Below are 15540 nucleotides of genomic sequence, written 5' to 3' on the forward strand. Positions count from 1 at the left end.
AAAAAGATATCTATAGGCCTATTATATTTTATAAAGGCACTTGACAATGTTTTTATATTTCATCTTGAACTGCTTCCAAGAGCGCTTCTCCCCCGCGAGATTGCACCTAAATGAAATAAATGAATGGGCTACCATTCAAGCAGTTTCCCTGTAATATTATTGTGATTGCAAAGGACTACATTTAAACTTACACTTTTGCAGCTGCAACGGTGTTGCACTTCTTTCCAAAAACGTGTTGAAACTCGCCGTATGAGCGCATTAAGATTTCCAATTCGAGGTTGGTGAAAAACGTAGCCCCTCGTCTTCCCCATTGCCATGGTGATGCTGGCTTTTTAAAGTTGTGGCGCACACGCAAAACTCAAGGTGAACCTACTCAGAGTTGATTAAACTCACTCAAATCAGCGTTTCTGGAACCGAAAACTCAGAGTTTTCTATCTCAGAGTAGATCAACTCAGAGATCAGGAACAGACTCAGAGTTGGTTGAACCTGCTTTGTGAAACGGACCCCTGGTTAGTCAAGGATGTGTTATGTTGGCAGTTGGGCTACAGAGCTCGAGATTCAAGCTGCAGCGGACTGTTTAGGTGTGAGTATTTTCACATATCACAATGAGCGTTGGCTTGAATATGGTTGTCACAAACATCAATTCTCCAAACAGGCAGTTTATGTAAAGAATTGCAATGGTAACCATTATGAAAACGTAGTGTGTGTTCAACAGCCTGAAACACAGGCGTGTTATGGTTATTGTGAAGTGCAGACATGTGATGGATACAATTTCAGACACCAAACACCGTATGTATTTAACGAGCAACCTGCAGAACAGGCAAGACAAAGAGTGTTTACATATACAGGAAAGCTTTGGCGGAAGGAAAGCCAGAAGGAAAGAAGTAAAAGTAATTATGCTCAAAATAGTTTGTATAAGGAAAAGCATAAGGCTATGAGTCAATTGAAATATAGGTTACATAGACAGAGTGTCAAGGAAATGAGTAGGACCATGTACAGGACTAATGTCACGTATCAAGCCAAGAAGAAGGAAATGAGTAGGACCATGTACATGACTAATGTCACGTATCAAGCCAAGAAGAAGGAAATGAGAAGGACCATGTACATGACTAATGTCACGTATCAAGCCACGAAGAAGGAAATGAGTAAGAACATGTGCAGGACTTATGTCACGTATCAAGCCACGAAGAAGGAAATGAGTAAGAACGTGTGCAGGACTTATGTCACGTATCAAGCCACGAAGAAGGAAATGAGTAAGGCCATGTACACAGGCCCGTTGCGTTAAGGTAGGCAATGTAGGCAATTGCCTAGGGCCCCCGAGTAGGAGGGGGGCCCCCAAGGATGACAGGTTAATTTTTTAATTTTTTATTTTATTATTGAAAGAAAAGTCTGATACAAATGCAACATGAATCAAACAACATGCATAACATCAAATAGCTTTATAATAATGCACAGTCATCTGTATGGCTATGAGTCAATTGAAATATAGGTTACATAGACAGAGTGTCAAGGAAATGAGTAGGACCATGTACATGACTAATGTCACGTATCAAGCCAAGAAGAAGGAAATGAGTAAGGCCATGTACACAGGCCCGTTGCGTTAAGGTAGGCAATGTAGGCAATTGCCTAGGGCCCCCGAGTAGGAGGGGGGCCCCCAAGGATGACAGGTTAATTTTTTAATTTTTTATTTTATTATTGAAAGAAAAGTCTGATACAAATGCAACATGAATCAAACAACATGCAAAACATCAAATAGCTTTATAATAATGCACAGTCATCTGTATGAAGGGCTCTGCTGCGAGGGTAGCAAGAGCGCCTCCCTAGAGCATGCGATGGCCGAAAAGCGCAACAACAGTGTAGTCGAAATACCCCAGCTCGAGGGGCCCCCCCTTCCCATTGGTTGGTTGCTTCAGCGACAGCGTCAAGTCAAGTGCAAATACCTAGAACTGACAATGAAGCGAAATTATCTCTCTGGGAACCAAAAAAGGAAGAGGAGGAGAAAAAAACGTATTTTGCAAGAGTAGTAACGATGACTAGCTAGGAACTGTGGAAACTAGCTTACCTGAGCTGTCCCACAGCGTGGGAAAGTTCATGCACTTGTAGCATGGAACGTGCTTATCAAAAATGTCAATAGGAACTGAGGTATTATTCATTATGTGCATTATTATAGCTCGTCTCTTGTGTCGAGGGCACATTCAAATTGCTCCCATACCGAGCCAATCATAACTATTTTAAACAAACGGCAAATAAGTTTATGACCATGTTCAGATATTACCAATCTATTACCACCTATTACCATCTAATTCGGTTTTAGTTCTGTCATACAACAGGTCTGCATGGTAGGCTAATAGTTTTCTGGTAAGCTTTATTTGTTAGCAGTCTTTAGCAGTTGGTGAACACATTTCTTGTGACCCCATTGGCTTTGTAATGGTGCGTCTGATCTATGATCATGTGACCAATATCTGCCACATCCCTATGAAACACTTACTTTATTTTTTTTTTAAATAAAGGCTACTTTTCAGAGTATGTTTGACTTCTTTTGTGGTTAAAATGACTGAAATTGCATGTAGGAAATACAAAATTTCAAAAACAACCCCTTTGCCTAGGGCCCCCAAAATCCTAGAAATGGGCCTGCATGTACAGGACTAATGTCACGTATCAAGCCAAGAAGAAGGAAATGAGAAGGACCATGTACAGGACTAATGTCACGTATCAAGCCAAGAAGAAGGAAATGAGAAGGACCATGTACAGGACTAATGTCACGTATCAAGCCACGAAGAAGGAAATGAGAAGGACCATGTACAGGACTAATGTCACGTATCAAGCCACGAAGAAGGAAATTAGTAAGAACATGTGCAGGACTTATGTCACGTATGAAGCCAAGAAGAAGGAAATGCGTAGGACCATGTTGAATATTAATGTGCAGAAAATGTTGAATATAAACAGCGTGTTGCAGCAGGTATGAAGCTGAATACGCAGCAGTTGGAAGAAAAGCGCCTGTAATTTGACTTTGTTATGCAGCAGTTTTTAGATAAAGTCAGAGATGGACCAGATTTTGTGTGTTGTGTTTGCCACAGGTTGTTGTTTAAACATCAGGTTTTAACCTGTAAAAGGGCAGATTATCATAAGACTGAAAAAAATAATACAGAATTATATGAACATTCACATTTACACATATATAAACATTGATACCTTCCTGATTATGGCATTTATATCATGTGCAAATTTTACAATACATATTTATGGATAAATAAAAAATGCATTTTGACAGATTTGGCTTTTCTTGGTTGTTGAACCTAGAGTCCAACATTGAAGCACTTAAAATTGTCTCCTGCCTTGTAGTGGACACCTGTTCAGGGTGTACCTGCCTCTTGCCCGATGGCAGCAAGGATAGACTAGTATAAAGTCAATTATTTGTACAAATATATACACACTGAAGCTCATATATTTTTAATCATGCACTCTTTGCATAATTATAACAGCTTTGAGTTGCAATTTCACTAAAATGTAGTAGCAGCATACCATAGAACTGTAAACTAAAGTGTATTAATTTAAGGTGCTGGATACACTAAAATCTTGCTGAATTATCTCAAAAGCAGAAATTAATTCTTATTTTCTGAATAAATCCACATAATTAAGTATGATGTAAAAAGATGCTTATGTCAGTTCTTAGGAAAGGTGTCTGTGGGAAAATGGTTCAATTTTAGACTTATGAATCATACTTAATAAAAGAACAAAGTTGTTCAGGAATATAAAACATAAGTAAAATAACTTCTGTCCTGTTTTCACATGTTGGTCCAGTCCAGTCACTCTGTTCCATTGTCTGTTCTCACCTTTCTGGATGGCAATATTTACGCTGTTGCATTCATTCTATGATCTACTTGAACTACAAAATGAAATGCAGAGTCAGGCAATAAGAGCGTTGATGTATTGACGGGGCTGATAAACACACATTTAGTTAATGTAACTGCGCTGCGTGAACTGCATGAAGAAGACTTTGGGTTGTGGATGAAGTAGATTTATTTGGCTGCACATTGGGTCAGCAAATAAACAACCTTTAGGATGGGCATTCACACAGGTGGTCCGTGTAAGACAGTAAATATCGCATTATAGACTGCTCTAAAATGAAAATGTCAGCCCAAATTAAAGTTACAAAACAGTGCAAAATATGAGAGTTTATAGCTGACTTTATAGATAAGCTTTAAGTAGAGACATACATTGTATAAACAGATAGCAGTTTGAGTTCTTCAAAAAATTATTCACATACATGTATTATAAAGTTTGCATATGATATAAATGCCATAGTCAGGAAGGTGCCAATGTATATATATGTGTTTATATTAATATAATTCTGTATTTTTGCTCTTTCTGTAAGTCATGTGACTTCTGAGAAATTGGTCTGATCCTCCTTTGGGAGGAGTTGGTGGGCGGGTCTCTCTCACAGGTGATATAAGTGTTGAAGTGCAGCATTCTCTCAGAGGCTGTGAGGTGGTTCTGCTGTAAGTAACAATCTTCTTTTGATTATATTTAGTTTCCTGCAGTGCTGGGTATCTGTTTTGTGTAATCTGACCTCTGCTGATGCTCCTTATTTCTGTGTAAAGTTTGCATATGATATAAATGCCATAATCAGGAAGGTGTTAATGAATGTCATGTGTAATGTAGTGGTTTGAATCTCTGTTATATTCATGTTTCTGAAAGAAAGATTATAATTAAGATGATAGCATATATTATTCCTGGGCAAAGGAATGACTGATTCCATGAATCAGGAACAAAAACTGCTATAAAGGGCGCTGGTTCTGACAGGAGTTGTGCTCCTCTAGTTCATGTGTCCAATGGAATAGTTTATTTAAGTCAGCTGTTTAACTTAATGTGTGTAAAAGACTCCCCATGTTGTCCAAAGAACTGATCAAGGTAAGATCATGAGTATTGTTAATTTAGGAAACATGTAATAAACATTTCTCATTTTAATTTGAATCGAATGAGAATCACACCAGAAAGAGATGCAATGTCCGTTTATATTTCTCATCCTCTTGGTCTAACTGGAATATTTCCCCCTCTTCTAAACAGAGTTTTATGAGCATCTTTAACTCATCATTCAGCTTATATGAAAAAATAATCTTTTCAGAGCACATTCAGCAGCATTGTTCTTTGAATGGAAATTTCCTTCCTGAAGTCACTCCCTGAATGTAACGGAGATATAGCCTAACAATAGATATTATTATAGATATAATAGCCTCAAGGGTAAAGGCCCTTAGACATGTTGCTGGTCCACCACAGTTCTGTCACTAAAAGACAACCAGACACACTCACAGTTTAATTTCAATTTAGAATCCCCATATAAGGAAGACCGTTCCCCTCCCCTTTAGAATTTTCCATCAGTTGTTTGTTCACGAGTCAATAACAAGTTAAACTAGAAAGCTGCAAGCAACTGTATGCGGGACCGAGATGTGCGTACGTTGGGGCATGCGCTGGACGCCGTAGTCGATTAGCTCTGCCCACACGCACGATACCCTCTGCGTGCGTACGAGCACATAATAACCCCAATGCGGAGGGTTTTTTGAAAATGTTTAGGGGGCGCCACTGAGCCATTTTGCTCCGCCCACACACGATTCCCTTTACATACGTATGAGGTCGTCAGGGTGGACGTGTGTGCCAAGTTTCATGACTTTGAGATGATAATAAGGCTTTCATATTGCAAACGCCATCACACGATTTTCCCCGCCTGGCCACGCCCACACCGTTCAGAGTTTGGAAAAATTTCTCCATGATTTTTTCCCCCGTGTCTTAAGAGTAACCTGGCCAAGTTTGAAGCTGTTACCATTAAATCTGTAGGAGGAGTTTGATAAAATGCGAGTTGTGGAAAAAAAAGACGTTTCCAACCACCAGCAGGTGGCGCTATAGGTGGATGTCACTATGTTATATGTGAGCGTTCAGGCTGGGTCCAGCAATCACCGTATGAAGTTTGGGACAGATTGGATAATGTATGTGGAAGTTATAAGCGACTTCATTTTTTGTGTCGAGTGATGGCGAGTCATCAAACTTTGAGGCCACGGCCACACCCTTTAAGTTTTGAAAAAGTTTCTCCATGATTCTTTCCCCCCATGTCTTAAGAGTAACCTGGCCAAGTTTGAAGTCTGTAGCATTAAATCTGTAGGACAAGTTCGACCTTATGCAAGGCGTGGAATCGGTCAAAAATGGCACCAAAACGCACTTTCCATCCAAAATGGCCGCCTTCCTGTGGACGTGGGACCACTCCCAAAAATATAAAGTTTAGATTGTTTCATGTTGTCGACTGACAGGTGGCGCTCGCAAAATTTCATGAGTTTTCGCATACCTTTTGCAAAGAAGAAGAAGAAGAAGAAGAAGAAGAAGAGGAGTATAATAATAAACCTTACAGATACAATAGGGTCCTTGCAGTTTCACTGCTCGGTCCCTAAATATTAAAATCAGGGTAACCGGGTTGGACTGCACCAGACTGCGTTATATCCCAGACTCTGAAGGCTGGTTCAGTAAAGACCTCGCTCATCTTGAACATGCTTAATTTTTTATTTCTGTTCTTGATATGAAATCAGAAACACCGCATGCTGAATGGTAATCATCAAACTCGTACAATCGGATGTTTTCCTTTCTGTAGGAGACATGGCTTCAGGGATGATGGAAGTGGCTGCGCTGGGTCGACCTTTTACCATTGGGATGCTCTACGATGCTCGGAAGGATCAACTTATCACAGGTAAGATGAGGTTTATAATCATGGTAGGCCTACAATATATTACATTTACTCCTACAAGACACATTTCTCTTTCCTTGCCAAAGTGCTCCAAAGTTTTAATTTGTCATTTAAAAAAATAGCACATTTGCTCTGACCAAAAAGACATTAGATTTATTTTATTCATTTTTGATGACATGTAAAATCTTCTGCTGAGATCCTGTGAGTGCAGAAGTGTGAGTTGCAGGAAAGCACCAGAATCTGCTGATGGCTCCTGAAGTTAGCAGCTGGTTCAATCAAAGAAGCAGGTTCATGACACTGAATGACTGAACATGCCCGTATAATTCCACAAAGTGACCCGTCACACGTTTTCTACAAAACTCTGCTGCAAGTGTTGTGGAAGTGGGTTCACTGAGGTTTGACTGATGCAAAGTCGTGTTATGATACAGTTACAGAACTGCAGCAGGTCAAATTAACAACAGTTCATGTTTCACTTCATTTAAAAGTAAATTTTATTCACAGTAAATCATAAAAACAGAATGCAATAACTTGCATAGGTCCCACCTGGCTGTTTAGTAGGCCTCAGGGTCCTCTTAGTTGAAGACAGAGCGATCAGGCTTTAAGCTTAGCACTGATGTCTCCATCAATCCAGGGTTTGTGGTTTGGATAAGTGCTGACAATGGCTTTGGGCCACTTTCTTATGTAGTCCAAAGCTATCGTCTCTGTGAGCGCATTAACATTTCCATCAGCTGCATCCTCAAACCTCCGTTAGTCTGTTGTTTCAGAGCAGTCTGGTAACCCTCCAAACAAGAAGGCAGAATAGAAACAAACAGACAAGAAAAAACAAATCTTAACAGCGAATTGACGACTGACCATAACTCCAAGAGCGCTGTTAGCCCGATTCTTTTATTGGAAGCCCAAGAACAAGCTGGAGAAGTCTTAAGTGAAACAAAGTACTTATTGGAGGTCACAAGTCAAGTATCAGCGCTGGACTTGGAGAGACAGAGTTCTCGCATGAAATCCGTCCGACCAAGTCCCGATTTCCGGAAACATTTCATATTTATGTTCACCTTTATCTCAGAGGTTGTACCTACACTTGACAACGTATCATTGAATATTTATGATGTGAGCAGGCCATCCACCGTCTCCGTCATGTTCTTTGGATGTGATAAGCGATGTGTGTGTGTGAGTGTTGTTTCAGGCGTGCATCTACTGCACCAGACCTAGGAACATAGATTATTTAGTGAACTACAGAATATGAATACATAAAGTCTAAGAATAAAGCCAATTTATAACAGCGCTTCCTGCTCGGACTGAATGTATCCTCAAACTATGTGCACCACAAAACTCTGTAAAAGAAGGTCATGTAGAAGGTAAATAAACACCCTTATGGCTCGGAGCTCTCGTTCGTTAATAACCGGAAGTTAAAAACAGTTTCAGTTTTTTATCCACCCACATTTCTGCAAACACACTGAATAATAATTTAAGGTAAACACAAGAAACTTGTGGCCAAAATTCCTATCTATCCGCCGAGGGGAGATTCGCGGAGACCGCAAGGGCTGTGATTGATCACTTTTCCGGTTTAGCTCCTTCCTCTCAGAACAACAACACCGCCATTTTTGAAAGAGTTTACTGTGTGCCGGTCAACATTTGGTCAAAATAATTTGCCTTTCAATATCAATAAACTCCAACAACAGTCTTTCTCTCTCGGTCGCCATCGTTCACTGTGAGGAGTGGAACGGAGCCGGAAGGTGAACAATCAGTCAACCACTTTCACCATAGACGTTGCGAGGTTAGGTCGTCTAGCATAGCGACGCCTAGTGAGCGGGAGGTGAATTGCCTTGCGTATCCAATATTCCGACGGAGAACTTCGAAAGGTTTAATAGCCTCTGCGTGACCAGTCAGATTGGCGGATAGTGACGGAGAAGCATACCGAGGCCTTTAGAGTTGCAGTACCTGAACCAAAACCTGAGATAATACTAATAATAATTAATAATAATTAATGTGGACGGAAGAATAAATATATCTATAAATAGATATACCTATAAATAAAGAGACACGTTTTCAATGTTAAATCCCATAGACTTTTGCCAACGGAATAGTAATAGGTGCCTGGCCATGCATTTGCATGGAGGCACTGCATAGCATAATTAAAATCACTAAGATCAAAGAGAGTTAGAGGCAGTAGACCTGTTTAAAAAGGTGGGTTTTCAGATGGGATTTGAAAGTGGAGAACGAGTCAATGTTCCTGATGCTGGGGGGGGGTTCCAGAGACGGGGGGCAGAGCGGCTGAAGGCTCTGGCCCCCATGGTGGACAAACGGGCCGGAAGGGACAATGAGGCTGATAGAAGAGGTTGACCTAAGTGTCCGGAAAGGGGTGATGATGTGGAGGTCAGAGAGGTTAGGGGGAGAAAGGTTATGGATGGCCTTGAAGGTATGAAGCAGAAAAGACCATGTGAAATTTGACGAGAAGCCAGTAATGTAATGTGATTGATGGATGGAATCCTGGTGATGGTGCGGGCGGTAGAGTTCTGGACCAATTGGAGTTTATGGATGGACTTGTGGGGGTGACTAAACAGCAGGGAGTTGCAATAATCCAGGCAGGATGTGACCAGAGTGTGTACCAGGATGGCAGTGGAGTTGGAAGTAAGGGATGGACGGAGATGGTTGATTATGCGTAGATGGTAATAGGCTGACCGGGTAATGTTATTGATGTGGGTATGAAATGAGAGAGTACTGTCAAGGACGACACCCAGACTCTTAACCTGTAGGGAGGGGGAAACAGAGGAGTTATCGATGGGGACAATGAAACTTAAGAGTTTTAGTAAGGGTGGATTTAGAACCAATGAGGAGAAGCTCTGTTTTATCACTGTTGAGTTTCAGAAAATTAGAAGAGAACCAGGTTTTGATTTCTTGTAAGCAGTCACAGATGGAGGAAGGCGGGAAAGTGGAGGTGGGTTTGGTAGAAAGGTAGAGCTGGGTGTCGTCTGCGTAATAATGGAAGTTGATGTTGAATCTACGGAAAATCTGACCAAGGGGAAGGAGATAGATGATGAACAGCACAAGGCCGAGTACAGAGCCTTGGTGAACACCAGAGAGGAGGGGAGATGGTTGGGATGTGAAGGTTTTCAACTGTATGAACTGAGTGCAGCCAGAGAGATAAGATTTATGAATTTCTGAATGTTCAGTGCAGTGAGTGCATAAAAGTTGAATAGAAAACACTGAGATTAAATGGGTGCAATAATGTTTTCTGAGGCTGTGTTGTTTTCCTTTTAACAAATGAGTTGATCTGCTGTTTTAAAGGTGTCACATTGTGGGATGAGAAAACTCTACAAGAGAAGATTGTACAGGAAAATAAGTGCAGCAGTCAGTTTAAAATCGCTACATCTGACTCCTTTGAAGAGAAGTCCTCTCTGCTGGATGTTGATGCCTCCCTGAAAGCCAGTATTCTATCCGGACTGATTGAAGTTGAAGGATCTGCAAAGTATCTGAAAGATATGAAGAAATCCCACAACCACAGTCGAGTGACGTGTCAGTACAAAGGTACCACCGTCTTCAAACAGCTGAGATCTTTCGAAACAAAGAGCACCCAGAAAGTAAAAGATGCTGTGACGAGTTCGGCCACACACGTAGTCACTGGCATCCTTTATGGGGCAAATGCCTTTTTTGTGTTTGACGGTGAGAAGGTAGAAGCTGGCGATGTTCAGAAGATCGAGGGCAGCATGAAAGCTGTGATGAATCCGATCCCCTCATTTAATGTTGACGGTAAAGTTAACATCAAGCTGAGTGATGAGGAAGAAGCTCTGACTAACAAATTCACCTGCAAGTTCTATGGAGACTTCATCCTCCAAAGCAACCCTGCAACATTTGAAGATGCAGTGAAGACATACACACAACTTCCAAAACTCCTGGGAGAAAACGGAGAAAATGTTGTTCCACTGAAGGTCTGGATGATGCCCCTGAAGGATTTAGATCCATCAGCTGCTAGTGTGGAGCTTGGGGTCAGCTCTGGGCTTTTAATAAAGGTCCAAGCTTTTATGGAAGGATTTCAGGATCTGAAAATGAGTTGTAATGATTGTCTGGAGCACACCAACAATTTCCCAAAGATTCGTGACAGGCTGACCAGTTTCCAGAAACTGTGTAATATTTACACAGCTGCAGTCCTAGAGAGGATGAAGAAGAATCTTCCGTTGATGAGGGCCGGCAAGCAAGACGAGAAGGTGTTGGAATCCTTCTTTGATGACAGAGAGAAGACTCCGTTCAATCCTGAGAAACTGAAGAAGTGGATGAATGACATGGAGAGAGAAGTTAACGTCGTCAGGTCCTGTGTAGACATGATGGAAGGAGCAAAGATAGTCCAAAACCAGAAAGAGTTGGACAGAGAGGTTCTAAATCCTGAGGCAGATGATGTTCTTTGCTTTGTTTTCACCTCTCTGGAAACTACTGACCCTTATCTTCAGAAAATGTCCGACTGCCTGGATTCAGTGGACTTAAAAGGTGCTGAGGATCTCAGTCCATCCACCCAGGACGCCTGTTACTTCTCAGAAGAAGTGATAACAACAATGAGAGAAAAAGCCAGACAGTTTGGTCACATTGCCAGAGCTCTGAAAAGCAACAGCAGATACAGATTCCTCATAGCAGCCGTTACCAATGAGAACCACAAAGAAGCAAGCATCTACCACTACAGGAATGCGGTCCGACTCACTGACAACTTCTCTGATATCTCTGAGGTGGAAAAAGTAGAAGACAGAAAAGATCTGCTGTGGTGTAAGTCATTCTTAATTTTTCACTGTTCACACAAACCTGTTTCATAAATTTTGCTGCACTCAGGGTCCAGTTAGGCTTTCCTTGGGAAGATTCTGTTCTTAAACTGTAAAAGCAGACCTTTCTTTTGAGCTACTTGGAGAAAAAAGTTGTGAACATATTTCTCAATAAGGGGCAACTATTCATTCTGCCTGGGCAGTAATTATGCCGAAGGCATTAGACACACATACTAATCTGTTGCCAGACTCTTATTATTCTCCCGTTTTCCGCCCTAAAGTTCGGCGCGCTACTAGTCTAGCAGCGATGGTCCGACCGGCATAAAAAGCACACCGCTGCGTGCACAACGACCTGGATCAGTGTGCTATTATGTTTGGCTCTCATTAGTCGAAAGGAATTCCGGCAAAATGGCAAAATGTGGGAAAATTGTGGATGGGAAAATGCATAGAAAAGCACTTAACGAGGGCATTTTGGGGCTCAACTAGCGTCAAAATGCCCTATTTTAGATGCCTTATAACTCAGCCATAAAGCATAACACAGACCTCATTCAAAGTTTATATGTGACAGGAGACTCTTGGCTTTAACTGAACCAAAGGGTTTGTTGATACATTATACAGCTTTGACACAACGGCAGTTTACGTTTTAGGAAGACTACATCTCGGCCGAGGTGTCTCTCCCACTCTGTTTCTCACTCTAAATTCGATACTGCACCAATTCCTCGAACAAATGTCTCTCATGTGAAAAATATCTGTCCAATCTGGTCAGATTTTACTTCAAAACGTAGGTATTTTTGTCCTCTTTAACACAAAGTCACATTCATTGAGCTCTGCCACACATATGTCTCACAAATCGCCTCTGAGCGCAGAGTGTTGGCCCTCAAGCTGACATTCCGCCCATTATAAACGCCTACAATCATAAAATTCAGGTTAAAAATGATTTTAAAACTGCCAGAAAAAACGAGCCACACGTAGTAGCCGAATGAAAATTACACCGCTGGCTTCTGCAGTCTGTTGGGGCGCTGACGGTTTAAGAATTATTCGGATACGACTTTTACTTTTCGAACAGCGACCGTTTGTTCGAGACAGTCGAGTGCAGTCAAGATTAGTCTAATATTAAGAAGCCATAGTGTGCGTATGTGTCAGTGACACAGACGAGCCGCACCTGCTCCTGTTACCGGGGCAACGAGCCGCACCTGCTCCTGTTACCGTGGCAACGCCTTGTTAGCCTGCTCTGTTCTAAGACTGCTTATGAGGGCAGAGCCAAGATGGCTGCCCTGTTAGAACAGCTTAATGTTATAAATCTGATCTGCTTTTCTCCTTTAAACTGATAATGAGGGGAAGTTTGAAAATACCCACAATGCAATGGGAAAATGCATTGAAAAGCACTTAACGAGGGCACTTTGCAGCCCTCATAATTCAGCCATACAGCATCACTAACGCATCATTCAAAGTTCATTTGTGACAGGAGACTCTCAACTTCTCAGGACCTAGATTAAAAATGACAGAATTGTCTTCAGGAGACCTGTACTAAGCATTTTGAGGCTCAACGAGCTAATAATCCACCTAATTATGAGGCACTAACAGTCTTCAGGACACCTTTCTGCTATTAACAGGTTAATTAGGCCGTCCTTCTGTGTGGTTTCCCTCACTTATGATGGCTAAAGCAGGCAGGTTTCACCATGGCAAGTCAGTATCTCATGATCTGCAAATGCCATGTTTTGGAGTTCTCATAACTCAGTCATACGACATCACAGAGACCTTATTCAAAGTTCATATGTGACAGGAGACTCTCAACTGTAACTGAACTAAAGGCTTTGTTGATAGGGCGGGCAGTAGGTTGGCACCCATCAAATTTCTTCAGAATTCTTCTAGCGTCTCATTGCATCATCTTTTGGAGAGGCTGGTAACTTACTGAACCGTCTGCTGCTTTGGCTCCAAACATGCTCAAATGAACTTGAGTTGATGAATCTTTTTCTTTTCTGCTCAGAGGTAGATTGGAAGGTATGCTCCTGCCACCTTGTGTTGATCTGGCTTTTACTGAAACAATCAGTTTACATCTTGTTGATATAAACATGCAGAAATGATATGATTAAATTCTTTCACTTATGGCTGAATGAGTAGCTACCAGTTAGATGTATGAGTTAATGCAAAAGGCAGTGAATGGATTGTTAACTCTAGTAATGATCTGGTCCCGTTCTTTCCATCAGATACCTGCAATCTCACCCTGGATCCTGACACAGCAAACCCTAATCTCATTCTGTCTGATGGAGACAAGAAGGTGAAGTTCGGAGAGAGGCAGTCGTATCCCGACCTCCCTCAGAGATTTGATTACTTCCCTCAGGTTCTTTGCAGAGAAGCACTGACTGGGCGCCATTACTGGGAGGTGGAGCTGTGCACTGAGAAAGATGCAGATGCTGCTGTGGCTGTTTGCTACGGAGGATTATCAAGGAAAGGAAATGCAAATGGAAGTCAGATTGGGTGGACTACCACGTCCTGGTCACTTGGTCACAAGTGGAATACAAAAAGCCCAAATTTTTATGCAGAGTATGACAGAAATACTTTCCAGACCGAATTTATCCCTGCTTCCTCTACTGGGTGTGTCAGACTGGGAGTGTATTTAGACCATGATGCAGGCTCTCTGTCCTTCTACAAAGTGACAGGTGACAAACTGAGCCACATTCATACCTTCCATGATGAGTTCTCTGAGCCTGTTTACCCATGTTTCAAGGTCTGGTCAAACAGTTCTGCGTTTCTGTGCTTTTAAACATGGAGCCACCACACGATGCAGTTCAGACTGAGTTCAGCTGAAAAGAAAAATGATATTCTCAAGGAGTCACATTTAGTCACATTTAATCACATCTGATCACATTTGAACACATAATCACATAAAATCATATTTAGTCACATTTAATCACATCCGATCACATTTACAGTTTTTCTCGATTGCTAAGACACATTTCTTGAAAGCTGCTCTACTTTTCTCTAAACTGTGAACACAAAACCCAATTTTCAAGCTACATTCACAAAACCTCAGACTCTTCTTGCAAAACCAAACTTTCACCTCAAAACAGTTAAATCTGTGCTCAAAACTGAACTATGTTGTCAAATTGTGCCCCGAGTCAATCAAAATGAAAAACACGACTGAGCAGTCACTAGATTAGATTAGATTATACTTTATTTATCCCACAACGGGGAAATTCACGTCACAACAGCAACAATAGACATGAAACAAGAAATTAAAAAAGAGAAACCTTTTTTTAAAAGAGAAAAAGCAAGTACTAAAAAGTAAGAGAAAAAAAGAAAAGTAAGTACTAAAAAGTAAAGTGACCAAAAGTAAAAGTGAGCTAGTATAAATAATATTGCACATTGTGAAGATTGAAATGAATAAAATATAAATAATATGGGTAAATAAAAATCTCTATATGATTGTCATGGGAAAGGCAACAACATGATCAGTGTGTGCATGTGTTGTAAAGTCTGACAGCAGCCGGGATGAAAGACCTGCGAAACCTCTCCTTCTTGCACCGTGGGTGTAACAGTCTGATGCTGAAGGAGCTGTACAGGGACCCCCACAGTGTCTTGGAGGGGGGGAGAGGAGTTGTCCATGATGGATGTCAGCTTAGCTAACATCCTCCTCTCACCCACATCCTCAATGGAATCCAGGGGACAGTCCAGGACAGAGTCAACAACATAGAAAAACAGAAAACACAATGCTCAGGACATGAAGCTGGAGAAATAAATGTTTATTGTTGATTCTTAATGCATGTTGCAAAACTTGTACAAAAAGAAAAAAACAAACTGAAATCTTGTGTGCAATAAGCCCATGTAAAATAAAAAGTACACAAATATACAAATAAGGGGATCACTCTGCCACAGCATCATGTCTCCGTATTGGGTCAGGCCACAGAACTTCATCAACATCACAGGCCACATTTTGTCTGGCCAGGCAACGGGGGAATAAACCCCTGGCATGCCGTATCCAGGCTTGGCATGCCTCCACACCCATGTCACGTGTGGTGGATGCTCTTACCACCACCACATCGTGTGCTGCAAATTGAGATCAGCTGGAGGAGG

The 15540-nt window shown here is 41.4% G+C and overlaps 1 protein-coding gene across 1 annotated transcript; it reads left to right on the top strand.

The window, feature by feature from the left end:
- Nucleotides 1–6618: 6618 nt before the first annotated feature.
- LOC142374301 (stonustoxin subunit beta-like) lies at nucleotides 6619–15202 on the top strand. The gene is made up of 3 exons (XM_075457908.1): nucleotides 6619–6730; nucleotides 10010–11473; nucleotides 13674–15202. The coding sequence occupies exons 1-3, from the start codon at nucleotides 6640–6642 to the stop codon at nucleotides 14228–14230; spliced, it is 2112 nt and encodes a 703-aa protein (XP_075314023.1). The 5' UTR covers nucleotides 6619–6639; the 3' UTR covers nucleotides 14231–15202.
- The last annotated feature ends 338 nt before the right edge of the window (nucleotides 15203–15540 follow it).

This window comes from Odontesthes bonariensis, chromosome 23, assembly GCF_027942865.1.
Source record: "Odontesthes bonariensis isolate fOdoBon6 chromosome 23, fOdoBon6.hap1, whole genome shotgun sequence".
Lineage (NCBI taxonomy): Eukaryota > Metazoa > Chordata > Actinopteri > Atheriniformes > Atherinopsidae > Odontesthes > Odontesthes bonariensis.